The sequence below is a fragment of the Typha angustifolia genome, chromosome 13 (assembly GCF_048772165.1).
Source record: "Typha angustifolia cultivar Huaian chromosome 13, ASM4877216v1, whole genome shotgun sequence".
In the NCBI taxonomy this organism is placed as follows: Eukaryota; Viridiplantae; Streptophyta; class Magnoliopsida; order Poales; family Typhaceae; genus Typha; species Typha angustifolia.
Genome location: NC_133251.1, coordinates 12,248,550 through 12,276,468, shown reverse-complemented (window position 1 = coordinate 12,276,468; position 27,919 = coordinate 12,248,550). Strand labels below are relative to the sequence as shown.

General features: G+C 37.3%; 4 protein-coding genes across 8 annotated transcripts; 2 read left to right on the top strand and 2 right to left on the bottom strand.

Moving 5' to 3' along the window:
• Window positions 1–895: 895 nt before the first annotated feature.
• On the top strand, window positions 896–1,342 carry LOC140773253 (uncharacterized). The gene has a single exon (XM_073115732.1). It carries the CDS (start codon window positions 896–898, stop codon window positions 1,340–1,342), a length of 447 nt encoding a protein of 148 aa, XP_072971833.1.
• A 1,881-nt stretch (window positions 1,343–3,223) lies between these two features.
• LOC140773252 (F-box/kelch-repeat protein At1g57790-like) lies at window positions 3,224–5,809 on the bottom strand. The gene is given in 5 exon segments (XM_073115731.1): window positions 3,224–3,264; window positions 3,407–3,833; window positions 3,836–4,321; window positions 4,698–4,773; window positions 5,472–5,809. Coding segments are annotated over 5 exon segments (1,368 nt in total).
• Window positions 5,810–9,003: 3,194 nt separating this feature from the next.
• LOC140772821 (exocyst complex component SEC3A-like) lies at window positions 9,004–23,922 on the top strand. Of its 5 annotated transcripts, none has more exons than XM_073115021.1 (26): window positions 9,004–9,441; window positions 9,889–9,959; window positions 10,262–10,342; window positions 10,503–10,570; window positions 10,670–10,772; window positions 12,057–12,202; window positions 14,737–14,854; window positions 15,555–15,659; window positions 16,562–16,663; window positions 16,767–16,904; window positions 17,323–17,451; window positions 17,522–17,602; window positions 17,692–17,766; window positions 17,889–18,062; window positions 18,148–18,274; window positions 18,385–18,449; window positions 19,264–19,434; window positions 19,524–19,603; window positions 19,993–20,074; window positions 20,331–20,428; window positions 20,646–20,754; window positions 22,000–22,068; window positions 22,543–22,608; window positions 22,697–22,786; window positions 23,126–23,278; window positions 23,404–23,922. In XM_073115021.1, exons 1-25 carry the CDS (start codon window positions 9,261–9,263, stop codon window positions 23,234–23,236), a joined length of 2,640 nt encoding a protein of 879 aa, XP_072971122.1. In that variant the 5' UTR covers window positions 9,004–9,260; the 3' UTR covers window positions 23,237–23,278; window positions 23,404–23,922. The 5 variants fall into 5 exon arrangements, 3 of the variants coding, with proteins under 3 accessions (XP_072971122.1, XP_072971121.1, XP_072971123.1); XM_073115020.1 differs by having other exon boundaries at window positions 23,400–23,922; XR_012106348.1 differs by lacking the exons at window positions 20,646–20,754; window positions 23,126–23,278; window positions 23,404–23,922 and having other exon boundaries at window positions 22,697–22,770.
• An 827-nt stretch (window positions 23,923–24,749) lies between these two features.
• On the bottom strand, window positions 24,750–27,828 carry LOC140772806 (pentatricopeptide repeat-containing protein At1g19720). Its single transcript, XM_073115000.1, has one exon. The coding sequence runs from the start codon at window positions 27,730–27,732 to the stop codon at window positions 25,057–25,059; it is 2,676 nt and encodes an 891-aa protein (XP_072971101.1). The 5' UTR covers window positions 27,733–27,828; the 3' UTR covers window positions 24,750–25,056.
• Window positions 27,829–27,919: the final 91 nt, after the last annotated feature.

Here is a 27,919-nt window from a genome sequence, read left to right as displayed (position 1 = left end):
TGCTTAAATTGTTGAAGGAATCCATGTTGCATGAGATATCTCAAGTTCTAATCTCAGCAGCGATCTCACTTATCTTGAAAAGAGCTACTAAGTTGTAACTTCCTTCAAATAATAATATTATTGCTAAAAAACATATGCCTCTCTCAGCAGCATTGAGAAACGAAGTATATCCTCCACTCAACTTTAGGAAGTTGGGAAAGTATCATGCCCTCTTGCAAGGTTTGATTCCAACACCAAGCGAATTCATTGTTGCGGATTATTTGATTGTTAATGGGTTGGTTCGACTTAGCGATTCGACTTAGTTCAATTCAATAGCAGTGCATTGATTTGGAAGAGCAATTCTGTGACACTTAGAGCGGTGGCTCGATAGTATTTAGTCTGAAGTAGTAGTTTATTGGTGCAAAAGTTTAGCTTGGACAGCTTAGTATATTGGTTAAAGATTGATGGGGCTAAATATCTTTGTTTAAAGGAAAGATTAATGTTTTATCTAATGTCTAGATTTTAGACTCTTGAAGAAAAATAAAAATAAATAAAGTCCACACATATACGTGACTAAAATATCATTTCTAGAAGAAGACTAAAATATTATTAACCGTTCACTAACAATCGGAGAAGTCCAGCCTAAACCTTATTGGATATTCCGATTAGAATAGTAGATGAAAGCAGTCGACTTAGTCTACATATATTTCCACTAGTTGCAAGCATCTTGGATGGAATTCATCTACCACGCCTCCGTCCTTAAATTGACTGGCAACTTCCTAAAACCGTGTAGCTTCTCGTCGCTACCAACTAGAGCTCTTTACTTCTCTCCTTCTATATAAGTTATCAATGCTCACCATCTAGTTCATCTGCAGTACTATTGTTTATCCCTTCCTGAGACTTAATTTTCTCTTTCATGGCATCTGAGAGCTCTGCGGTCATGAGTCGCCTTAGAGAGGCAGTTCAAAAGGTGAGGTTTTTGCTATCATTGAGTGATACTACTAGATGGGTGATCACTTCTATAGCAGGATCATCCCCCATGCGTCCTCGGCTTAGCTTTAAGAGGCAACTGAGCCTCCTTGATTGCACCGGCGACGGCGCGGAGGATTACTATGAAGTGGGCTCTTCGCTTTCAACATCGAGGACGTCGTCGACGGTGGTGTCGAGGACTAGTAGCTCGATATCGATGACAAGGACGTCGAGTGATGCGTCCACGGCGTCGTGCTATGATATCGATACAAGGGCGGATCTCTTTATAGAGCAATTCCGTGAACACCTCAGGATGGAGAAGCAGGTGTCGCTGGAGATAAGGTATCGGAAGGAAAAGAGCTTGGAGAGGACTTGGTCTGATTCATATGTATAGAGTGAGAGAGGATTGAATGGAACAGTGACCAATATTTGAGTGGTTATTCTTTCCATCGATCAGAGTTGGGAGACAAGAGCTACAGCTAGCCAATTTATTCTTTCTTTTGTTTGCATGCCTTCCTGATGATTTCATATGTTTGTTAATTGTTGCAATATGATTCTTTGTAGTTGAGTAATGATCACTTGTATAAATTAGTAACTCTATCCAAGTTGAGTCTGGTAATTAGTCATCCTTCCTTATCCCAAGCAACTATGATTATGCTAGATTGATTCCAACGCCATCTCGAGGTAATTTATAATTAATGTAGATCCACAGGCTCCAGACTCAAAATGAGAAATATGATTTTTATTTAATGATATTTTCACATAATTGCCACTAATTTTTTTTAAAAAACTACTATAATTGCTACTACATCTCAAAATATTATAACTGTGTCATTTCAAAAGTGACATTGCGTTAGTTAAATCTAAGTGATCAGAATTAAAACACAACTTAGATATGAAAAAGATTACTTTGCCCTTATATAAATTATTAAAAATAGTTTAAAACTTAATCAAATATTATACCTAATATTATAGCACAATGAAGTATCTTTTATTTTATGTAAGACAAAAATTAATGATAAATATTTTACATTCTAAACTTAAAAAAACTGGAGTATTTTAGTTATTATATGTGTTTATTAACTTTAATAATAATATGCTATGAATGTTATGTTAAAAATTAATCATAATGATAATTTTAAAAAGTCAAAAGATTTTAATGACAATTATGATATTTTTAGGAAATAATGGCAATGATGATATTTGAAAGTTTTCAAGGACAATTATATAAAATTCTCTTACTTGATATTGAAGAGTTTCGGATAATAAAATTTTAAGCATATTTATCAGTTTATCTTCACATTATTGTTACTTATGCCTTGCCATTATGGTTATGAGATACTTAGTTTTATCTATTTTTATGAATTGCTTAGATTTGAATTTTGAAAGTCATACTTTAATATTATGAATTATATTGGCTTTCGAGTGGATTACTCATTGAACTAAAATTATTAGCTTATAAAACACCCCAAAGATATAGAGCATGGTGCATTGGAACTCTAACTTTACTTGGGATTTAATTTTTACTTTTACTTTTACTTGCATTGGATGTTTCTATTTCCATTTCGACACTATCTGTTAGCTTAGTTTTATTTTATTCCCTAATGGAGCTTTATTAATTATTGATTTAGAGTTGGTAGTTTATATTGAGTTCTTTTATAGTGTGGATTTCAAAATTTTATTTATTAAGGCTTCCGGTATTTTAATTTCATACTGAATTCTTTTATAATGTGGATTAAAAAGGTTTATTTGCTAGGTTTCTTATATTAATAGGTATACGGCCGATTATGACTCCAAATTCGAATTATAATAGTGACGTTTATTCATAATGCTTGATTTAATCGCGAGGGGAGGATAGTGAGTTTTTACACTTTGATTGATAAGGTTTTTTTTTTCCACCTTATGCTCGTTAGAACTTACTTTAATTGTTAGAACAACTTATCATGAGTAATATGCGTCGATATAATAATCTGAAATTCGTGCACTTTTACTTGTTTACCTATGTGTAGATTTACTAGGTTGCAAAAAATATAAATGAAAAAAAAATAATAATAAAGCGATTAGAACTAAAGCAATCTAATAACGAAGAGTTAAATCTAGTAACACTCGTCCAAGATGATTGATTGGCTGTACACAAGCACAACAACTATACAAGAGGATTAACGTGGTTCACATCAACACCAAATTTTATTAATAAGCAGCTAGGCATGTAGAAGAGCAGTCTACTATAAAAAACAATGACACAAAGGGCTCAGTGGAGATGCTACATCTCTGGTTACAGTGGATATGCAACTTCAACTTCAAGTATAGCAGAATCTGCAAACCATCTCATACAATCAAACCATAGGTTTAACTGGACGACTAAAGAAATTTTTGGTTGGAAGTTCTCACATAAGATGGGGACGACATCTCAAGTGGTTACATTGGAAAGTCAAAAGAACCATCGATAACATCTTACAACTTACAAGCCAAGAAAAAGAAATATTCATCCACCACATCTGGAAATCTCCCAAGTCATCTAATTTAGTCCACATCATCTGATATTTGTCAAGCTTAAACACACGAATTGGATCCATAGTATTTCCTCTAAACACAGAGATCAACTCTCCTTTTGACTCCACCAAGTAGCAGGCTTCAACACCCTCTTCAGGTACAACTGCATGAATTGGTTCTGGCCGATCAAGAACTCTCCATGTCTTATTATCTGGATTGAACACCTCAAGATTTCCAGTCCTTCCCAAGCAGTAGAATTCTCCATCATAGAACACAGGATTGTTAAAGGCTACGAAAAATGGATGATCACTGTCATGATACATATCATTCCACTCTTCCTCTTTGTCGCGCCAGATGTATACATGAATCCAAGTTCCATTATTGAAAGGGCCAGTAATTCAAAAACTATGCAATCTTGAGAAGTTGGCAGTAACGAAAATGAGATCCCATTGAAGTTGTATGAATCATCAAGCATCGGAAGATTGACCACCTCCTGCATGAATGGGTTTAACATGAAGAGAAAATCGTCACCTTCTAAAATAATCACCCAACCATCTTTAGAAAATCGGAAGGTCTGCCGCTCCTTTGACAAGAGTGCCTCAATTTCGAGAGTATAGTCCTTGCCATCCAAAGGATCAAAGAACTTGCATATACCACTACCATTGGCTGTTGGAGAATGCATGAGCCATGGCCAAACTTTTGCAGCTTGAATTGCATTGGTGATTATACTCCATTTCTTACATACAGCTGGAATGCGTAGGTGACACACAAGAGATAGTTTTGAGACAAAGAACTCGACCAATTCTATCGGAAGATCACACCATGGTCTTGATGTAACCTTCTCATCCATATCTTCCTTCAATTCTTCTATTTGATAAGCCTGCAAGAATGATACTTACTTGATGATGGATTTAAAGAGATTTTTCCAAACCATTGCACTATAACCATGTATAATTGAATAGTAGCTCTAATAAGTGACTGTGTAGAAGTACCACGATGCAATTGATGGCATGGCTTCATTAAAATGCATCCTATATGTGATAACAGATTGAAACTTTTTACAAGATTATGTCCGTAAATGAATAAGTTTCTGGGTTTCTGCTAGCAAACAGATAAACCACGAGGAAAAAGAGTTTAAGAATGAAACAAATTCTATTTAGAGATATGTATACAAAAATACATAGATCTAGTTATCTACCTAACATTACAAAAAATAAGAATCAAAGATGGCTTAAGAGAAAGAGACAGGAATGGACCTTAGGCAAGACAGAGATGCTCGATGATGCAGGTGCTTCTCTACTCATTTCTTCCAGGAACTTGATGCTTGGGGAACTATAGGATTCAAGTATCAGTATATACACAGTAAGTTATTGTAGAACTAAACAAGTTATAAAAAGCAGAACAAAGACAAGAAATGTAGAGTCTACATTGAAACTAAAATAACAAAGTCTCACCTTACAGGCATTTGCCAGTACATTTAATTCCAGTCTTCTGTGGCATGCTGGAGCAGTAAGTGAAAACTGATTGTTTGGTCAGGTAGGTGGATCGTATACAACCTCTCACTGTCACAGCATGACCACACAAAGTAAACACAATCACGATGCATTCCTATTTCAACTGCCGAGCATGCCATACCATAATTTCCACCCAGAAAGAAGATTTGGTCACCAAGGCTTGTCACCCTCTTCTAAACTGATTCTGTGAGCTCCAAATGATGGATGCCAACATCGAGGACCTTGCCCAGGTAGCCATAGAGGTAGACATACACAAAAAATATTTCCCCACATGACTCAACCAAATTATCTTCGGTTATTTCCATGAGCGGCAAAAATTTAGGATGCATTATGTCAGTTACTTTGACATGGATGGCAGGCGGCGAGGACCACAAGATGCCTTGTAGAAGTGTGACTATTTAGCTTTCCCTTGCAGCCGATGATTTTGCCATCAAACTTGAAGTTGACTAATTGCTTAGCCCACTCTTTGTCACCGGACTGGCAGTGCAGGAGAAAATTTGAAGCTTGCCGACGAACATGAAGATGCAACTAGAAAGAGTAGGAGACGAGGAGAAGCTGCATTGGCCAAGGTACTCCAATGGCTCCAATAATGGAGGGAGGATAACTTTTGACATTGAAGTAGGGCTGAAGAGAGAGCACTCTTTAGAGAACTCGTCCAGGATCAATAATAGCCTGTCACGGAAAGATCCCAAACACATCTTCCCTTTTATCTCAAGTATGCTAATCTCATGCAAGACCCCATCTAATGGATTGACAACTGTCTGGGCCTTCTTCTTCCTCGTATCAGAATGGATAAGCCATAGTTTGGAACCAAAATCGGCTGGGAACAATTGTTCCAGTCTAGCAGCAACCATTTTTTTCACCTGAAGCTTGATAGATCACCCGTATTTAATATTTTTTCCAATGAATTAAACTTCAATTATTTTGAACACTAAGTGCAGAATTTTAATAAATTGTTAAAGGAATCAAGAGATATAAGGTTTCCTTATAATCTACACTATTAATAGAATAATGCAAGATAAAAGCACACAAAGAACCAAGAAAGGCACAACTTCCATGATGTACTACTTTAAGATGATAACATAATTTAGTGAATTACACCAAGCTTTGTAAGTGAGAGAATGGGTTAGCATTACTTAAAAGTGCTCATAATGGTAAAAGAAGATATAATATAAAGTATGTAGCTATACTTACAATGGGAGAGAAGAGAGAGATTAGAAGAATTTACACATCGATAAATTGGGACTGAAAGTAGTTTCACTAAAAGAAATTATTATTTCCTTTCTATATCTCTCTCTTCAACTCTATATGTCTTTCTATTTTTTATGTAGTAAGATTCAATCGGAATAGACAAAGCTTGAACTTTAATGGAAGTGATATGATGATCATCCCCGCACAAGAATGTGTCCATTGTCTTTAGTGCAATGTGTCATACTCTATTCTTATTTCCTACTACTTAAATATTACTATCAATTGTGATGAATTACAAAGTAGATCCTATATTTCATGATCATTTGCTGCTTACTTATCAGAGATAAAAATTCTGTTCACCAAATATCCAAAAACGACATGCTTACTTGATCCTAATCCTGAAACAACTTGTGGATACTTAGTTACTACCCTTTTATATTAAGTGCAATCAAGAAACTCTTTGAGAATATCCAACAAACAGAAAAAGGAATCTCCCTTCAGTAAGGGTGAAAATAGATCAGATAATGCTTAACCCACATTCGGATCCATATTTTTGATTCAGATATGAACACAAATATTTGATGAATAATAAAATTTAAAGCTATATCCTAACTAAACTAAGAGTTCCATAAAAATAATTTTTTGCATGTCAAATACATAAAGTTAGCAAAGTTAATCTCAACAAAAAGTATAGTACACATCATTAAAAATCAGAAGAAAATAACACATTCTACATAATATAACATTATTAACAAAATTATACCAACAAGAAACAATAAATCACTTCAATTGAGTGTTAACATACAAACAGATTCTACTTCTAACTTCACAAACTTCAATTGACTTCAACATATAATGACTTCATTCACATAACTTCAAGAAAATTAAATTTACACAAATTCAAATATAAAGTCTAGAATTATGCATGAACCTTATTAAAATAAACCGAAGATCATTAAGAATCGACAAACAAATTATACATGAAACACCTTATTTGAGAAGAAAATGAAGCTCAGATTTAGACAAATGATATATCTCATGACCGAATAATACTTCAGGTTTAACAACTTTAAATATCACACTTGTGCAAATGTCACAAACTTATTATACATGAAACACTTGTACAAACTTATCCAATAATCAGTGAGACATAGGCTATGTCAATTACAAGTATAAGATACTCTGTGTGATTAGCAAAAGATTTCAAACAATCTAATAGTTACAAGGCCCAAAGACCTACTTTTTTTTTTCTTGGTGAGAAAGAGCTTCTGGTATGTAGTTATTTTTACATTTTTGCTGACATTAAAAAAAGAGAATGACAATTAAGGAAGTAAAAAGAAGACATTACACCAATTGCTAAATGCTAATTAACCAGCATAAACGCCTACATCTAACTAACTTTAGATGAACAGGTTTCTAAAGCATCTACTCTGAGCTAGCATCTCAGAAGAAACTAGATTAAAACAAGGACCACAGTTGATGAAAAGAAAATAGAAATCATTCCTCCACTAGACCAGCTGTAGAAGATCATAAGAAAAGGATATTGTAAGAGCCGAAGAGGACATGCACATCTGATCTATCAAACTACCTATAAATAGATAATTTAACTCAAATTACCTATAAATTGGTGAAGCGACAGAGTGGTGATGGCCGTGGAGTTTTGTGACGGCGACGGAGTGGTGATGGCGCAGAGCTTGGTCACGGCGGAGAGCCGGAGAGGTGATGGCCACGGAGGAGGAGTTGAAGACGGCAACGGTAGGGTGGTGATTTGGGAATTTTGTCGGAGGAGGAGTTGCCGAGCATAAATGTAGGAGACTAGGAGTTGAAGACGGCAACTACAGCGCTTTCGCCAGCGGAGCTCGAGGAGGGAGGAGGGAGGAGGGAGGACGGGATGAGGCGGAGCTTGGTGACGGCAAGCTCGAGGAGGGAGGACGGGAGGAGGCGGATTTTGGTGACGCTGCGATGGAGCGGTGATGGCGGCGGAGCGGCCGGAGAGGTGATGACGGAGGAGTTGAAGAAGTTGATGGCGAGCCGAGAATGGGGAGGGCGGGTTGCAGCAGGGTTGGGTTTATATATAAGCTGTTAAACTTATCGGATCCGAATATGATAATATTAGCTATACCATATCCGGATCCGAATTTTTTCATAAAAGATTATTCTTATTCGGATCCAGATCCGAACATTTTACTTAAAGACTCAGTATCCATATCCGGATTTGGATCTAATAGAATTTTTTTATCTGTATCTGATCCAATCCGAAGCTATTCCGAATCTAATAGTTGGTTGGGTCGAACTTATTATATAAGTAACCACAATTAAAATACAATTTATTATTTAAAAGATTATTTTGACCATCGGGCGTGGTATCCTTTCTCTTTCCCATTTCGTCTATGGCGGTCTGTGGTTTGTTAGTTGGCTGTCGACGAGGGTGTTGATTACGGGTCAGTCTTGGCCCAGCCCGGAACCAGGTCGAGCCTTTGGTTATTGGGCTGAGCATGACGCGAGACCGATTTTTGATTGGGAAAAACATGCCTTTGTGGCATTTTCTTCCCTCATTCTTTTTTTTCTCATTTTTTTATTATTATTTATTTCCTCTTATACTACGAGAGAGAACACTTACACATAAGAATTGAGATTAATCTATTAATTTATAGAACTAGAGAGGGATGAATTAGATTGCATCCTACCTTCTTATCGAGTTTTCTAATTTTTTAAGAAAATTAATTTGAAATAGGAATTTCAGTAACTTTATTAATAGGAATATTATTCAAAATATTTCACTATAGTTTTTTTTTTAATTTTATTTGATGGAAGTATCATTTTTGCGAAGAAGCCCACGTTTGCTATTCCTCGAGGCTCGAGTATTACCATTAGAGCTAACGAGAGATTAAGCGGGGGTCAAGCGGCGTAATTGCAGAATTATACAAGTTTCCTACCATTCTGCCTACAATTTTGCAGTCTTTGAACGTGGCTCCGCCATTGCATCTCATCTCTTCTTCCGATAGTGAAGCGCAAGAATGGCGGAGGAGTCTTTCCTATCTCTCCCACTCCCAATCTCCGTCATCTTGTTGTTCTTCTCCCGTTTTTTCTCTCTCGCTCGCTTGGCGCAGTGTTATGGCGAGATCGAGCGCGGACGACCTCGAGCTGAAGCGGGCGTGCGAGGTGGCCATCGATGGCGGCGGCGGGAAGCAGAAGGTGGCGCTCTGCATCCGTGTCGCCAAGAGCCGCGGCATTTGGGGCAAGGCCGGGAAACTTGGACGCCAGATGGCCAAACCCAGGGTCCTCGCCCTCACCAGTACGATCCCTCTCCCTCTTCTTTTTCTCCCTTCTCCTGCATGCCCCTCGCTTTTCTCATCTAGCGTATAAAGGATGCCTCTTTGGTTGTCGGGCGTTCATGGAATTGTTCTTAAGGGCTTTCAATGTCGTTTGTTGATGAAACAACAGTTTCTCCTTTTCTCTAGTTCAAGATGCGCACCGAATGAATTCACAACGTTTTACATAACGACGCATTTCTTACTTAGACGATTCATTAAAGAACTATATATGTAGATTGGGAAGTCTCGTTTTCTCAACGAGAATTTTTATCTCGTTTAATAAATGTGCATCTCGTTTCTTGATATCTTAGAATGCAGAGTACTCTCCGTTCGATTGATTTGTTTACTTCAGAAGCTTCTGAAATGTAGAAAAATTTCTTTGAAAGTTCTGTAAGTGCACGCACAGTAACGGAACTTTATTCATGCAGCCAAATCAAAAGGTCCAAGGACTAAAGCTTTCCTTCGAGTTCTGAAATATTCTAGTGGAGGAGTTCTGGAGGTAATTAAGTGCTATCATCATAATAATATGATCAAGCAAATATTGAAATTATCTAATGTATCTAGACATTGATACACAATCAACCAGTGAAGTTTCATCACGTACAATTCTTATAGGAAATTATGATATCTTCCACGGCTACACATGCAAAGGAGGAAAACATAATTGTTTCCTTGTGGGTTTTAACATTCTTAAAATTTCGTCATCTTCATGAAAAGTTGTTTCAACCTGTTATCTTTGAGTATAATTAGAATGTAGACACAGATACTGTTTTGTACCAATGCCTTTTGTTGCATGTACAGCCAGCAAAAATTTATAAGCTGAAGCATCTTTCCAAAGTGGAGGTTATCCAAAATGATCCCAGTGGGTGTACATTTATGCTGGTATATACTAGTCTCTTCCATTATAGAACTCTTGGTTTTCTTTTTGTGAGGACATGTAGTTCTGGTTCATCATTAAAAGAGAAATAGAATTGATTTATTTTTCTATATAGATTTTGTTTAATTACCTCGTGTGTTTTCTATCTTGTTTTGTTTCATTTAGGGATTTGATAACCTCAGAAGCCAAAGTGTAGCCCCTCCTCAATGGACGATGCGCAATAAAGATGACAGGTGATAATAGTGAATACAGAAAGGTCATCAACATGCATTCACATTAGTAATTTCTAGCAAAGTTCAATTGCTGGTTTCATTTGTTCTCGTCCCTTGAAGGAACCGGCTGCTTTTGTGCATTTTAAACATGTGTAAGGAGATATTGGGCAGTATCCCTAAAGTTGTTGGTATAGATGTTGTCGAGATGGCTCTTTGGGCAAAGGTACATTTAAACAGACTTCTTTGGCCTTTCTTGCACTTGCCCACAATTATTATTTAGTACTTACAATGAGTTACGGTTGCAAAGGGTCAGCACTCAGCAATCCTTATTCGAGATGCACCTCTTAGTTTCTTATTATATGTTTTTCATGTCCTAGCAGAAAATTTAGAGTTGAAGTTCCATGTGGAAACAGCTGTGCGGAGATTATAGTGAACTAACATTTAAATAGAGTTATCTAATAGATTAACTTGAGAAACTTGGGACATTTATATAGGAAATAATGCCTAGAACACAAAATGATGGCATGGCTTAACCTTACAAAATTGATCAGTACCTTTTAACGCCAAGATGTACTTGATTTATCATCTTGCATGCTTTTCGTGGTGAGTGAATTACTAAATTATCTTAGCCCAAGCATCTTAGGATAAACAAATAATATTCTGATGACGACCTAATAAGAATAAGACATGTTGCGGGTTTCTTGCACATGCTATTCTTGATTACTAGTGGTATGCTGTTGTTTGATCATTGAATCTCTTGTTATATTTATATCAAGTTCCAGTTGCTTCTAAGTCTGCCACTTATGGTCATTATTAGGGAACTTGAGATGAAATAAGAGGAAATCAAGCACACTTCATGCATTAAGAAGTCTGTAAGTATATTACTGAGTTTGAACTCTATATTTACTAAAGTAACAAGCTTGAGGAATATAAATTATATGTCGTAATGGAGGGCATTCAATTCATGAAATTTGAGAGTTTACTATAAGGAATTATATGAGATATGATCCCTTAGGTTCATCCTTGTAACCTACCGGTAGTCAGATTTGAAATTTTAGCTTTACCTATCACCTATTGGCCCTGGATATGTTTCTTTAGAAAAGTCCTTGTGAAATTTGTTATTATCTTAAAGGCCTTTTTACTCCTTCCATACTGGGTCATTTTTGTGGAATTATCCTGTGCTGATAGATAAGACTTTAAGTCATGTTATGCTGTTGTTGAATGAAGCTTTTCAATTCTGATTTATCCTAGACAATCTCATATTTGATGTCTTGATGATGATGGTCCATCATGTATAAGACGTAGTAAAGTGGTGATTGCTTGTCTTGTGTTAAACTGTTAATTACTTCATTCTCTATTTGTCTATACAGTGTTAATGTTCATGTACATACCTAAGCAATACTGAACATTCAGATATCTTCCAAATTCATGGTTCTTTGATCATCAAATATCTTAGTTATGTATAAGTATCTTACTATCAACATAATCCATGTTAAGTCTATTTCAGGAAAATACTCCTGCAAAAAGTAATCAAGTGAGCACCACACATGGACCCGAAACATCTGTTATGGCAGAAAATGATTCACAAGTTAATGTTGAAAGAGACCTTGTTTCACAAGCTGAAGAAGAGGACATGGAGGCCCTTCTTGGGACGTATGTTAGCTAAATACTGCACTTTTTCAGAAATTTATTCTCTCTACGAAATACTTGTTAACTTTCAGTCTGCTGAAAATCCTCTGCTTTTGCAACTAATAAAATGGATCTGACGTTCTTTTCAAGCTTTGCATCTTTCTGAATGTTCTGTAAATTTTCTCTCGTATACTCTCTCTCTTGTGGCTAGTGTGATGGGGTAATCTAGACTTTGTTGAACAATACATGTTTAAGCCTTATGTCTGTTGGGTACTAGCTCTTTTCTCAGTTTTCCATATCTATGTGCACAATTAGCTGATGACTGAGCTGTAAGGAATGTTATCACACACTTGGCTAGCATGACGGGGTAATTTAATCTTTGGAACAAGGTGTGATTGAAGCCCTATGCAAAAGTACTATAGATTAGAAAGGTACTAATGTGCACGGCAGTGGGAACTAGAATAGTGAGCTCGGTCGATGGAGAGTGGTGAGCTGGTGGAGGCTGTGATGGAAGGGAAATGGTGGGCTCGGCCGAGCACCAAGGCTTTTAAATCAGCTCTTAGACCTTTCATCTCATCCTGAGATTTCTCTCGCAGGTCCAGCAGCTTTTGCAGAAGAAGAGACATGAGCAATTCAGGTGGTGGAGTTCTTCCCGCTTGCGGTGTGCTCGGCACACTTGAGAAGGCCTAGGCCTCCATTGTCATAGTTGCGATGGAGGTGGTCAGGAGCTCCCCGTCCGCCGGCCCCTTGGCAGCGGCTCTCCTACTCGCCATTGCTTGTGTGATGGTCATGGCAGAGGAGGGAGTGACTTTGATACCACTATGGTGGTCGAGGTTGTTACGAGCTGGTACAGTGAGCTCTACGCTCGACAAGGCCGAGTTGAGGTGGGATATGGTAAGGGTTGAAATGAGGAAGATGACCGCAGGTCGGGGCTTGAGGTTGAACAGGGTTTGATTGGAGAGTGATGGGGGAGACTTGGAGGGAGATAGGATAGGGTATTAGCTTGATGGGGTGGTAAAGGGGAGCATCTGAGATGAGGGGAGGAGGGAGAGTAGAGGAGCTAGGGGAAAGACGGCAACTAAAGGGTGTGTCGTCAACTATTGTGAGATGATCTTTTGGGGAGAGTGAGAGAGAGAGAGAGTAAGAAAGTTAGGATAGTTTTCCTTCATAACTTGGGGTGCGTATCACACCTCATTTATTTATGGCTATCCAATTTTAGGTGACTTGCCTTCCACGTAACGTTGTACTAGACTCAACCAACTAAACCACCTCACCAAGTGAGTTCATAACCCGACTAACCCAACCATAACTCTACCACACCAACCAGTTCTGGGCTGGTTCACAACAAAGTTCTTATTGCGGCACTCCTCCCGCCAGCAGTGTGCTCGATGCACTCAAGAAGGCTTCGGCCCCTACCGAGGCAATGACGTTGGTGGTGGTCGGAGGTTCTTTGTCTGCCGGCGTCTCGGCAGCAGCTCGTCTACTCGTCGTCGCTCGTGTGGTAGTCATGGTCGAGGATAGACGACTCTGATATTACAAATGTGCACGACGGTGGGGACTGTAGTAGTGAGCTCGACTGATGGGGAGTGGTGAGCTAGTAGAGGCTATGATGGAAGGGAAATGGTGGGCTCGATTGAGGAGATGAAGTGTTGTGGGCTGCTGGTGAGTTGGTAGCGGGTTGCTACTGGAGGTGGAGGTGATTTGGTGGTTGATGGTGAGCTGCAGTGGAAGGTGGAGTGCAGTGGGTTATAAGCTGCAATGGAGGTAGCTAATGCGAGTAGAAGAAGAGGGATTCAGCTGATGGTGGTCTGGGTAAGAGTGCCGCTAACTGTGGATGGACTAAGAGAGAGAGAGAGAGAGAGGAAAATTAGGGTAAGTGTTCCTTGATTTCTCTTTGGGGTGCTCACCATACCTCATTTATAATGACTACCCATTTTAAGTGACTTGCCTCTAAACAAACCTAGATTAGACTCAACTCAATTAGACTAACCCACCAAGTGAGTTCATGACTCGACAAGACCAACTAGCTCTGAGCTAGTTCACAACAAGTACACTTAGATAATCTAAGCAAATACCACACCATTTGCAATGCTTGTTCATATACAGATGATTGAGACATCATGATAAAGTATGTATGTATGCCTATTTATGCATAGCACCAATATGTATAGTGATAATAAGATTTAGAATAAATAGATAAACTATGAGGGGAGCACGAAGTACTATACTATCCAAGACATGTTGGACTTGGATATTGCGAATTGTTACCCGTCTTTTCTCATGATTTTGATTATGAGGGTCATTAGGACTTGCAGTATTGTGCTTTCTGTTTCTATGATATGAGTAATTTAATATCGATACTCTATAATCTATATTTTCGTGATCATCTTTTCCTCATTTCAGATTATGATATTACTATTCTTGATAAACCAAATCAACTGTTGTTCTAATTCTACTTATTAATAGTTCTATTACTGTTGTTTTATGTTGTCAATGAAGCCTTAATGTGCCTAGTTTTTTGATAAATTAAGATTGATGACCTTGTTGTATTGATGCAGGTACGTCATAGGCATCGGTGAAGCGGAGGCATTTTCTGAAAGATTGAAGCGGGAACTTCTTGCTCTGGAAGCAGCAAATGTCCATTCCCTTCTGGAAAGTGAACCTATAATAGAGGAGGTCCCTTTTAGTCTTTTTCTAACAATTATTGAAAAACCATGATGATTTATTTTCTGATTGACATGTCTTTGGCTACCTTCATCCAAGTTTTACATGGCTGTTCTTGAGAAGGATTAGGAAAATCTAGCATCTTGAGAGTGCAGCCTTCATAGCAATGATGGCTAAGAAATGAAGTGCCTTACTATCCTAAAGATATTGAGTAATTTTTTTTGCTATCATTATGCTCTTGCATTTCTCAGATGCTATTTTACTTTTGTGATTTTCTTCTTTTGAAAACTGAGAAGAAAGACTGTAATCTATAGGATTTAAGATCTAAAGGAAATTATTTCTGGACAGCATGTTCCAGTCTCCAAATGAGCCTGCTAGAGAGTCTACTTAGCAATATAGTGGATATGCAGGTCTCTGAAGGTACTTTTATCAGAAGTTACTGCCTATAACTTTCTAGCACAAGTGCAATTAGTAAAACCTTACCAAATTCCCACAGTTGTTACTTCAGCTCCCAACTTAACTCCAAGGCAGACAAAAGTGCTCATACCAACTTCCTTCCACATAGTTAATGTGCATTCGACAATTATACTTGGTGTTCTAGACTTCTAATAAATCTGTCTAAGATTATTAAATTTATATTACGACAGTCTGAAGTCTGAAGACCCAGTGGTAGTTTCTTACTTGTAATTGTTGAAAATTTCAAATCATGCAGGTATTGCAAGGTCTCGAAGCAGCTAGTATATGTGTGGAAGATATGGATGAATGGCTAGGTATCTTTAATGTCAAGCTCAGGCATATGAGAGAAGATATTGAATCAGTATGTTACTTGATAATCTCAATACTTTAAGAAAATGTCACATGACTCACATCTTTGTTATAAGTTGATCCATCCAATTCTCATTTAATTTTATCTATAAAACAACATTACCCGAGAATGTTACTTGACATGTGATTCTGTTTAATATTTATGATAGAGTGGGATTTGGGGATAATGAAAGCATTAAACCTGACCTCGTATCCTGACCTGTCTTTGATGGAGAAAATGAGAAAGCAACTAAATAAGAAGACTATTGTATATTCATATGTGCTTCAGGAAATTCTGGGAGTACAAAATTTATTATAGTAACATATTGTGCTCATGAGAAGCTGACATTATTCTAGAACCCTGACAGACTATCCAAAAGAATCAGAAATGTCTAGCAAGTGCACTAAGAAACATTGAATGAGTTAGACAGTAAAGGAAAACTTTATGCTATGTGGTCTCTCTATTCCTCTTTTCCCATTATTCATTTTCCTTTACACTCTATACCTCCTCTCTTTCTTATATACCTGTACATAGAAAATCATGCATGCAGTCCGTCCTTGTGCAAATGAAGATGAGAAAGGTCTCACAATTTTCTCTAAAAGCTTAACCAGTCAGAGGACAATGGTTTTAATCTTTTCTATATAGGGCACCTACACCATTTCATACAAATTCTTCAGAAGGCAATGGAAAAAGGGAACCTAGCTCTCACGAATCAATGTGAATAGTTCTAGTTCCACCTCACAATTCTATTAAAGTGCTAGTTCTTTTCTCTGCACACCACATTTCCCTTCTGCCTCTTGTCTTTGTTGCAAGCAAATTTTCAAGTAACTGGTAAGATATTTAGTTCCATGTCTGTCAATGTTTCAGTCTCTTTTATATCATTGTGGAGCATGTATTTCCTGGTTGCGTTGCAGATAGAGTCTCGTAACAATAAGTTGGAGTTGCAGTCTGTTAGTAACAAAGTGCTTATTCAAGAACTCGATAAATTACTTGAGCGCTTACAGATCCCTTCAGAGGTTTGTCCTCCAGAAACAAAAATGTCATTGCTTCTTATAATGCATCTTGGTTCAGACGGTTTTGCTAATGCTGGGATTGTTGGTACCATGTGATGAATGACAGTATGAATCAGGTCTCACTGGAGGTTCATTCGATGAAACAAATATGCTTAAGAACATTGAAGCTTGTGAGTGGTTAACTGGTGCTATAAGAAATCTTGAAGTGCCAAATTTGGATCCATGCTACGCAAAATTAAGAGCTGTATGTATTTCTTCTAATTTAAGTTAACAATTTCTCATCACTGACATGAAAATTAAATATTTATTTTCATATGAGATAAATTAAATAGGCAGGTTAAATCTTATAATCATAGGTCTGATGTCTGGATTATGTCAAGGATAAATGTGCATCAGAACTAGAAGTAAACTCCTTCAGTCCTTTTCCATTCAAGTTTACCTTTTACTTTGAGGTCTCCTATCGCCATTCACAAAAGTTTGATCTACAACTGTAGAATAAATCAGTTATTATGTTCTCAATTTGACAATCACTTAATAAAACAGTAAATGACCCATTCATTGCAATATTCCTGTTAGCAAGGTTGCAGCTTGCTGCATTTACCTTTGGTTACATTTACTTTGCACCTGTAATTGAGATGAATTTATTAACTCAATCTGTACAGGTTAAGGAAAAACGGGCAGAATTTGTACTGTTGAAGTGTACATTTGTTCGGCGAGCATCAGAATTTCTAAGGAATTACTTTCCTAGTTTGGTTGATTTTATGATAAGCGACAAGAGTTATTTTTCTCAGGTAATTCCATTGCTTCATCATTTGTTTGGCCTTAAATCAAAGTTGAGATTGTATCTCTGAATCCATGCAGCGAGGACAGTTAAAGCGACCTGATCATGCAGATCTAAGGTACAAGTGCAGGATCTATGCACGACTTCTTCAGCACATAAAGGTTAATACTTCTATCTAGAATTTTTAGGTGTGAGTATAACTATTAAGTTCTTAGCCTTTTCCATTCTCACTTATCACAACATCTCTCAGAGTCTTGACAGAAATTGTCTGGGTCCATTGAGGAAAGCTTACTGTCATTCTCTCAACCTGCTACTTCGTCGAGAGGTCATTCTCTCCATTCTCTTAACAAGTTGGTTCTTGAATCAGATGACAATAATAGAGAAGCATAAAAGATGAATGTGCTTTTCCATCATAGTAGGTGACAATAATTGGTTTCTGTTCCATAGGCCCGTGAGTTTGCTAATGAACTTCGTGCTACTACAAAAGTGTCAAGGATTTCTACTGTTTGGCTTGAAGGTCCTCCAGGTTCAAGTCAGACGTCAAACAATGCAGATACTTCTTTGGCTTCTGAAGCATACTCAAAGATGCTCACTGTCTTTATTCCTCTTCTTGTAGATGAGGTTGTTTCATCTATTTGTGTGTTGCATCCTATGCTAAGCCTATAAATGAGTAGATTACATCTCTGAACTTAATGCTCTTTTGTAGAGCTCTTTTTTTGCACATTTTATGTGCTTTGAAATTTCTGCATTTGCTCAACCTGACACTGCTGGCTGTGCGAAAACTGGACCTATTGGCAATGACTCAACTGGATCTACTCAGAGCAATACAGAAGGTCTTGGAATGATGTCAAACTCAGATATTGTATCAGTGTTCTGGCGTTCACTTTTCTTATATACATTGCATGCATGAACTAATGGAGAACTCTTTAACTGCTTTAACTAGGTAATAACACAAGTGAGTTAGCAATTTTGAATGAATGTCTTCAAGAGTTGCTTGACGGAATCCAGGTAGAGTATTTATGGCCTGCGTTTCATACTTCTAGTGTCAATCTATGTCATTAAGCATCTTCACAGGACATGACATCTGTACATTGAGGTAATTATGAAAGTTTGCAACTTTATTATGCTTGCCCGTCAAGTATTCCCATTATATTAATCTTTTCTCTTCAGATTATTTTGTTGCTAAAGTAAATTTATCATGGATGGAGAATACTCATTTCATGAAGATTTTCTATGGAATTTTAGAAACAAAGATGAAAATTTTAGCTGAAAAAATTTATGGTTGAGAGCTGTTAGACACATCTAAAACTTCAGTTTGGATACCCTTTGTTGGGTTTTTCCTTTGGTTCAAGAACTTTTTTTGTTAATTGAAACCTCTATAGGACTCTTTGGTATTCTTCATGACAGAAAATCTCATGTAGTCCTTAACTGTGTAAAATTGACTTATTTGAGATAGTTTATTTCGTTATTTGGTGAATAGACTTCAATTTTAAGCTATTCCAAAGCATTTGCTTTGTTATTGAGATGCCAAAACCTGTTGTTAATGATATAAGTATGATACCCTTTAACTTTTTAAAGCATTCTTAAAAGTTGTTTTCATCCACTTTTAAAAGGAAGACGTAAAATGTTTCTTCCGCACAAACTATTTTAATACAAATGAATCTGGTCTCTCTTAAAGCAATACTATATATATGCATATTGTGATGATATTACATCTTGTAAGCCACTTTATAAAGAAGTAGAGTTATATAATAGATTGTCATAAAGATTCCTATGGGGAAAAGATGGCTAGACTTGCTTATTTTACTGCTTCCTATTTCAGGAGGACTTCTATTCAGTAGTGGATTGGGCATGCAAGATTGATTCTTTGTGTTGCATATCGATGCATGGGGTTACAGAACGCTACCTTTCTGGTCAGAAAGCTGATGTTGCAGGATTTGTGCATGTGTTGCTTGATGACTTAGAGACCAGAATCTCAATGCTTTTCAGCAGGGTATGGTCATATATAGCAACGGTCCCTTCACTTGGAAATTAAATTATATCAAACATCTCACTGACCTTTCTTTTTTCTTATTATTGTAGTTTGTTGATGATGCTTGTTATCAGATTGAAAAATATGAACGCAATGTGCGGCAGATGGGAGTTCTACCATATATTCCAAGGTGTTCAAATGTCTTCCTGTTAATTTTTTTTTTCTTTTGGTGGGTGAAGTGTTTGAGTATGGCTACCGCTAAATACCCATCATCCATGTGCCCTTAGTACTGTAATTTCAGTTGGTTGATAATCGATTAAGAAGAGCAAAGGAATAAGAAAATGAGAGGGACCTGGAGTTCTTCACAATAATTACTATAATAACCTTGGAATGTTGAGCTCCTCAAAGAGGACCAGTAATTCTGAACCTTTAAACCTAGATTTTCCTTTTATATGTTGTGTAAAGTTCACTGATGACTCTATAATCTATATGCTCCTTGTTCATTTTAATCCTGATTTATGCGTTATCCTTAATTTGGAATTTCTATAAGATAAATCTGGTTCCCTTTTCTTTATATAGGTTTGCTGCCCTTGCTACACGTATGGAGCAATATATCCAAGGGCATTCCAGAGATTTGGTTGACCAGGCATATACAAAGATTGTGAGTATGCTTTGCACAGTTTACTAGTTTAGCACTCAACACTTCATATCAAAAATTTTCCTTTCTTTTTCTTAGAAAGAAAGGACAAACTATGTTTACTACATCTCGTTGAAACTTAATATCAGCTTGAAAACCAGGCTCTCTCAATTTCGGAAAATTTTAAGATGAGATCTAACCATGTATTTCTTGCTGACCTCTGGCTAAAGTAATTTTCTTACTACTCTGGGGTAATAATAGTTTGATACACTGAATTTAGGTCAGCATAATGTTTGTAACATTGGAGAGGATTGCACAGTTGGATCCAAAGTATGCTGATATTGTACTTCTGGAGAACTACGCCGCTTTCCAGAACAGGTGATAAGAAATTTAAATGCAGTATCTTCTATGGTGTTTATAAATAAATAGGACATTAGGACGTGAGTTGGTTATTATAGACTTTTTACTTTTTATCCTTATGCAGTCTTTTTGATGTTGTATTGTTTTTTACAGTTTGACTGAGATTATATATTTAATCTGAAAAAAAGTAGCCTAATGCAAGCTGGATTGGTGCACATTGTTTACTTTGTTGCAGTCTCTATGATTTAGCCAATGTTGTGTCAACACTTGCCAAGTTTTACCATCAAGCTAGTGAATCCTACGAACAAGCTTGCTTGCGCCACATCAATATGGTCATTTACATTGTAGGTACTTTTTGTGTTATCTCTATCTCTCCATCAAATCTTATCCTAATAAATAATTTTTTCTATTTACTTGATTTTGGGTTTTTTTTTACATAATTTTCACTAAAAACTTTCAAAATATCAATTGCCATTATATTCTTTGAAATATTATAATTGCTACTAAAATCGTTTAACTCCTTTAGAATTTGCCTATGGTTAGATTTAAAGGAATATATCTACCAGATTATCTTTTAAGTTATAAAACACATGTAAATGACTCAAATACCCTTTTCATGTTGTGTAAAATATTTATCATCGATTTTTGTCTTGCATAAAAGATGATATTTTTCTTGTACTATGATATTAGGTAAATGATGTTGGATAGCTTTTATACTATTTTATACAATTTTATTTAAGGGCAAAATGGACTTTTTTATAATCTAAGTTTTGTTTTAATTATGTTTTAACTATGTTTTGAAGGAGCACAAATGCACAATGATCGGTGACAATCATGATATTTTGAAGAATGTAGTAGTAATTATGAAGTTTTTGAAAGTTTTTAGTGGAAATTATGTAAAAATCCCCTTGATTATTAAATTACCTTATGGGAGCCTTAAAAGTGGGTAGGCACAGCTACATGCATCCATGAATACATATGTACATATTACTATATTAGTTGGACTGCACAGTTCACTAATCTTTTCATATTGGACATAATCTTCAAAGTTCACTAATCTTTTCATATTGGACTTAATGGTCCAAAACCAATTATAGGCCGTCCAATTATTCAATCAGATCTTATGATTGCACATCTTAGGCGATAGCCTGCACCCTATATAGTGACGTAGAGCATCTAAAATTCACATCTTATGATGGGACATCTTAGTTATTGGAGATCTCCACCAGTGAAACTTAGTTACTGGAAACCATGAAGCGATCCTTACATATGCAGATAAATATAATATAGAGAGGAAAATGATCAAGATATAGAATGTGGAAGATGTGGAAATGAGGGACATTTTGTTGGTCTCTATGGGTCTTACTTATGCATAAAAAGTGAACATGTATACCCACTCAACAACAATCATAGAACGTGTAATTAGTATGGTTTTTTTACTGAATGCCTTTGCACTAGAATAACAAAGCAAGTAATCCTTTTTATAAATGCTTTAGTTCTATTAGCAATGGTCCAATGGTGTAAATTTTCTAGATGACCTATAATTATGTATATGTTTGTTTTCTTATCTACAGTTTTATTTCTTGCAGCACTTTGAAAAGTTATTCCAGTTTGCACGGAGAATTGAGGAGTTAATGTACACAATCACGCCTGAGGAGGTGAGTAAATCATTGAATTGGGCTCACGTCCTATTAGTAATTTAGTATGTTCGGATTCTTGTATTTTGTGTTCAAGACTTCAAACCCTACCCCTCTTGCCTTAAAATATGATCATTGACCCTCCCTGGGATCTTCTCAGGGCAGTATTCATCCTTCCGTATGTTACTTTACTTCCTTCCACAATTGGGAGTATACTAGAAGTAGAGCAAATTAAGGTCTCAATTATCATGTGAAGCAGTGATAATGATACTGTGCCAGTAATAAGATAGAAAGTTAGAAACTAATTGAGCTACTTAGATTTATAATGCAATACCATTTGTGGACATGTAGATGTTTGATCATCTTTGTTTCCAGCAATAGATCTTTAGTTTTGGAGATTTTTATATCCAGTTTAGGTTCCTTGAACATTAATTGAAGTGAAGCTCTACTCATGCATACTGCGTGGCTGAAGATGTCTACTGCTTGAACATACAGATTCCCTTCCAAATTGGAATGTCTAAGATGGACCTCCGGAAGATGTTAAAATCTAGCTTATCAGGGGTATATCAGTGAACTATTACGTATTATTAACATCACTTTTATGTCATTAGTGTACCTGTAACCATTTCTTTTCTTTTGTCTCTGACAGCTTGACAAGACCATCAATGCCATGTATAAGAAATTGCAGAAAAATTTAACTGCAGAAGAGTTGTTACCCTCCTTATGGGATAAATGCAAGGTTTGTTATGTCATCTTCTAATAGGAAACTAGTTAAGAGAATTAAACAACCTGAATGTAGCAATATGCAACTGTAATTCTTCGAATGTATAGGAGTTAAAAATTTGTTAAAATTGTGCAATAAGAGGTTAATTGGTATTTGGGAGGAGCTTTCTTAGATAGCTTCAGGATGCATTTATCCTTTCTTCCGTGACCAAGTCTCGGTGGGCTTTAAGTGAATTGGAGGGGCTGCGAGAATGCTTTCTATATCTCAATTAAAGGAAGTAGATTTTTGAAAATATTGTTCTGAATGTTGGCCATTGTAGAAACTAATTCATGTTTCTCATCTTGGTTACTGCAGAAAGAGTTTTTAGACAAGTATGGAAGCTTTGTTAAACTGGTAGCAAAAATATACCCAAGTGAGACCATCCCTTCCATGGCAGAGATGAGAGATTTGCTTACTTCAATGTAGATTTATACTTCTCTTTTCCATGTCATCCTCAAGGAGTAAAGGGTAACATCAATGTTATTGGTTTTATTTTAATTTTCTTAAATAGTTTCTTTCACTTATTTGACATGCTAGTTTATGAAACTTGTTTTATAATGAATTGACCTAATCTTTTCTTCTTTTGTAGGCAGGTACCTACCGTTCATATATATAATGCATCCTTGCTTCTATTAATGAAAGTGCAGCTACACCTTTGTTTCGAGGCGAATTCAATTTTAAGTGTATCCTTGTGCATCGTAAAAAAGGTCGCACTTTGGACAAGACTGCTAGACCTTAGAAGAAGAGGAATTCTCACTCCCTCAGCCACGATAGGTTTTTATCCCCTTATAAAAGAACATCAATTTTCTCACATGGCTCTAAATGGATAGCAGCATCCTTCTTTCTCAAATGGTGCTGTTTAGCTTGCACAAATAAAAGAATCAAGAATCCTTGGAAGATTGATGTGTATTTTCTTGGATGCGTCCTTGCAAAAACTTTCTAGATCAGTAAATGGTGATGTTGTACCTTTCTTCTTTTCTATCCATTGGCATCCATGTTCTGAAGTCTCTTCATATATGTTGCTTTTAATAAATGCTTTGAATCCTTGCATTCAAAATCATTGTGCCTAGGTGCACTGTACCACAAGTGATTCCTAGATTTCTCTTTGTGATGATGCCATTAGTCTCTCGTGCTGAAATATATTGTATTTTATTGACATACATACGTACTTCTGCTTAGTTGCATCGTGAGTTTTAGGAGAACAGAAGAAGTTTGAGAATAAGCATGCAGTTTTATGATTTCCCCATGATCTACCCTTTGTGACAAAGTGCAAAAATATTGGAAGTATTCCAGGACGACAACCAATTAAAGTACAGGCAAGAACCTTTCCCTTCGTTAATATTCAGGGGAATAGTAGGAGAGAACCACATGACGGATCCAATGCCTGCCAATCAATTCACGAACTGTGGGAGGAGACAAAAACCCAAGCAATTGATAGTATGCATTTGAATACGGAAACGACTTATTCCAACCTGTCCAATTTCAAGATAAGTCGAGTAGTATTCCTAAAGTTCTCTCTCATCAATTGCACGATTAGAGGGATAAACTGCCTATTTATTCTTATCAAGTTGAATAACTCAAGGCCCTTGAACAACTATTTGCACTTAAACTGGAAGGATGGGTGAGTCTCCACTTGATCCAAGGCTGCCAAAGATGATAGTAGCATCAGATAAGCAGCTTAGAGGGGCCTTTACATTTACGATTTATATTCTTCTTTCGCAGAAACGAAATGACTGGAAATGAAACAATCAGTTTGTCTACCTTCTGCTCAAGGCTTAAACCAACCTATGAATGAATGCTTCTAAGTCTTCCTCATGCAACCTCGTGCACCAAGGTCCACCCAGGGAGGTTATACCAACTGGCACACCTTTACCAGGGATAAACAAACTAATGATGTATTCAAATAGCAAATGGAAGAAGAAATATATATATATATACACATGTTATTCTGAGGCCACAGGTCTCATAAATAGCATTGAGTCAAGAAATTTACACAGATGTTTGAGAGTACTTCATCTAATCTTGTATCAATCGAATATACAAGGAACTATACACAATCTCAAGAATAATGTGAGAAATATGAGTAGTGCTTCCGCCATGCTGTTGTCTACAAAAATTAACTTACACAAGAAGATGTCTGGATACGTCCGAATATCAAATCCATCTATTTATTTGTCTTTCAGATTATTTGACTCTTTGATTTTGTACCTTCCCTGTTGATCGAATTCCCAGTTACTGTCTTCTAGTCACCAAAAGTCTCTACAAGAACATTTTCCATCTTTGAAGCGGTGCAAGCATTTTGGATCCTTTATCAGTATTTCCCGTCTATGTAGCTTTGAGACAGACTTGGCAAAGGTGTGGCAGTGCGAGCATATTCTTACACTTTTGATTAGATGCATGCTTCTAAAGCTAGGAGAATTAATAATCCCAAAAGCAATCGCCAACTTCTCACTATGGATGCCAGCAACTTCTTCCTTATCTTCCTCAAATTCAAGCCAAGAATCACAGGCCACAGGCAACATTAACTTAGGATCAGCTGTCACTACCTGAAGTTCAGAAACTGCAGTTTCTACGTCGACATTAACGCCTGTTAAGAAAGAATAAACCTTGTTTCTAACTTCTATCCAACAGCAACCATGAGAATCATCAAGCTTTCTCTCTTTCTTAGGCTTTCTCACCTGTGACATATCACCTACATTTACATGTAGCCTGCGAATTATAGGATCTTTTGGCTCAAGTTTAAACAGGTTTTCTGCTGCAAGGTGTGCTAACCTACTATTTCCATAGATTCTGGCTGCCGTAAAAAATGCATCCCAAACTGTGGAGTCCGGTGTAATTGGCATGTTCTCGATGAGATCAAATGCTTCTCTGAGTCTACCAGACCGACCGTAAAGATCAACCATTCTGGTATAATGTTCCAAGGCTGGAATTAGCTGGTACTCTGTAATCATAATAGAGAACAGATCCCTTCCTTCAGCCACCATTCCATCAAGACTATAGGCATTGATCATACTAGCAAAAGTCGCATGGTCTGGTTGTATGCATTCTTGTTTCATCTGATGAAATAGCTCTTGTGCAAGGGAAGAATATCCATGCAGAACACAAGCTGCAATAATTGAGTTCCACGAGATGAGATCCCTCGATTGAAGGGCATCAAATACTGCTTGGGCACTGATTATATTACCAGATTTTGCATAAGTATCAATGAGAGCATTTGCAATGGAGACATCATTTTGCAAACCATTGCGAAGAATGCAAGCATGGATTTCCCTCACTTTCCATGCTGCTATTAGATTCCCGCAAGCTGGAATAATGCTTAAAATAGTAACAGAGTTGGGCCTCATAGAAACCAACTGCATCTGCCGGAATAACCTTAGGGCTTTGTTCACACGACCATTCTGCTGTGAACCAGCTATAAGAGTATTCCATGAAGCTGTATTCCTCTTAACTCCATCTGCTTCCATCCTCCGAAAGAGTTCCATGGCTTGGTCCTCATCCCCATTCTTGATGTACCCAGAAATCATCACATTCCAAGTTACAACATTTCGCCGGACGCCTAAGCTCTCCATCTTAGAGAAGAGTTCATAGGCTTTACCACAATATCCAATTTGTGTATAACCTCCAATCATTGAATTCCATGAGAAAACATCTTTCTCTCCAATTTTCTCAAAGACCCCCTGAGCATTTTCTAGTATCCCACATTTTGCATACATGTCAATCAAAGAATTACCCACCAAGACACTCTCTGCGTTTCCCATTTTAACAGCATATGAATGGAGCTCCATTCCTCCAATCAAATATTTTAAAGATGCGCAAGCTGAAATTGCCATTGCAATAGTTACGCCATTTGGTTCTAATCCAGAGAGCCGCATCTTTTGAAATAGTTTGAGCGCTTCACTCTCCCTCTTATTTTGAGCAAATCCAGATATCATGCTAGTCCAGGTGAAGACATCCGGAGCAATTCCAGAATTCTCCATCTGGTTCATGAGTTCCATTGCAACTGTCAGATCACCCAATTTACTGTAGCTCGTTATCAATATATTCCATGTGACAACACCTGGTTCAACTCCACCAACTCTCATCAGATCAAAAAGCCGTAGAGCTTCATTCCTCTCATTGTATTGGCAATGGGCCCAGATTATCAAATTCCATGACACAACATCCTTGATACCCATTTTAAGGAAAAATCTCTTCGCACTGCTCAATTCACCACTCTTTGCATACATCGCCAATATCGAATTGCTAACATGGTTCTCCTCAGATGGGCCTAGAAAACCCCGCCTGACTGCAAAAGAATGCAACAATTTCCCCGTCTCCACATCACTTGTCTTCGCACACGACTGCAGTATTTTCGTGAGCAAGAATCTATCAGGCACCACTCCCTCATGCATCATATGGAAGAAAAGGTCAACAATCTCCTCCCATCTCTGTTCCCTAGCGCAGCCACCGATCAACGCCGACCATGTGAAGAGGTTTCTTTCACGCATTCCATCAAAGACTCTGCGGGCATCTTCCAAGCTCCCGCATTTTGCATACATGCTGACCAATTTAGTCTCGACGAATGGATTCGTCTCTTCCACTGATGCAATAGAAGAGTGGAGCCTCCTCCCTTGCTCAATCGAGTCCGTGTCAATGCAAGATTGCAACAAGGAAATGTAAGTCCTGGCTCTTGCTCTAGGCACCTGCTCCAGAGCAAAGATGGCTTCTTGGAGCTTCCCATTGCGGCAAAGATGGTTCAACTGGCGATCAATGCTCCTGTGGGGTTTCGGAGGGGGCTGTTTTGAAGGGTTGGGAGAGCAGTTTTGAGCGAAATAAAAGGTAGCTTGGATTGATTTGGAGGGAATTTGAGGTGGGCTTATGTGTTTGATGAAGAGATTCAGAGATGAGAGCTTTGCTTTGCAGGGTGAGAGTGGACTGTCCATAGGAGTAAGGGGAGGAGAGGAGAAATCCTTGCTCTATTTCTCTGTACCCACTCCTCTTAATTTTCGCCTACGTTATCTGAAAATTTTCAATTGGTATTATCCGTTAGAGATGGTGGTAAGAAGATCCTTCCAGGTTGACATCATGATAAGGGGAATCATGATATAGACATTACAGCGCTTCTAAGTT

What these genes read in the sequence shown, in the direction of transcription:
- LOC140772806 (XM_073115000.1), bottom strand. Translation starts at nt 27,732, where the DNA reads ATGGACAGTCCACTCTCACCCTGCAAAGCAAAGCTCTCATCTCTGAAT.
- LOC140773253 (XM_073115732.1), top strand. Translation starts at nt 896, where the DNA reads ATGGCATCTGAGAGCTCTGCGGTCATGAGTCGCCTTAGAGAGGCAGTT.
- LOC140772821 (XM_073115021.1), top strand. Translation starts at nt 9,261, where the DNA reads ATGGCGAGATCGAGCGCGGACGACCTCGAGCTGAAGCGGGCGTGCGAG. An exon ending in AGATGGCTCTTTGGGCAAAG is followed by an intron (nt 10,773 to 12,056) that starts GTACATTTAAAC and finishes AGTCTATTTCAG; the next exon opens with GAAAATACTCCTGCAAAAAG. An exon ending in GTGAACCTATAATAGAGGAG is followed by an intron (nt 14,855 to 15,554) that starts GTCCCTTTTAGT and finishes CAAATCATGCAG; the next exon opens with GTATTGCAAGGTCTCGAAGC.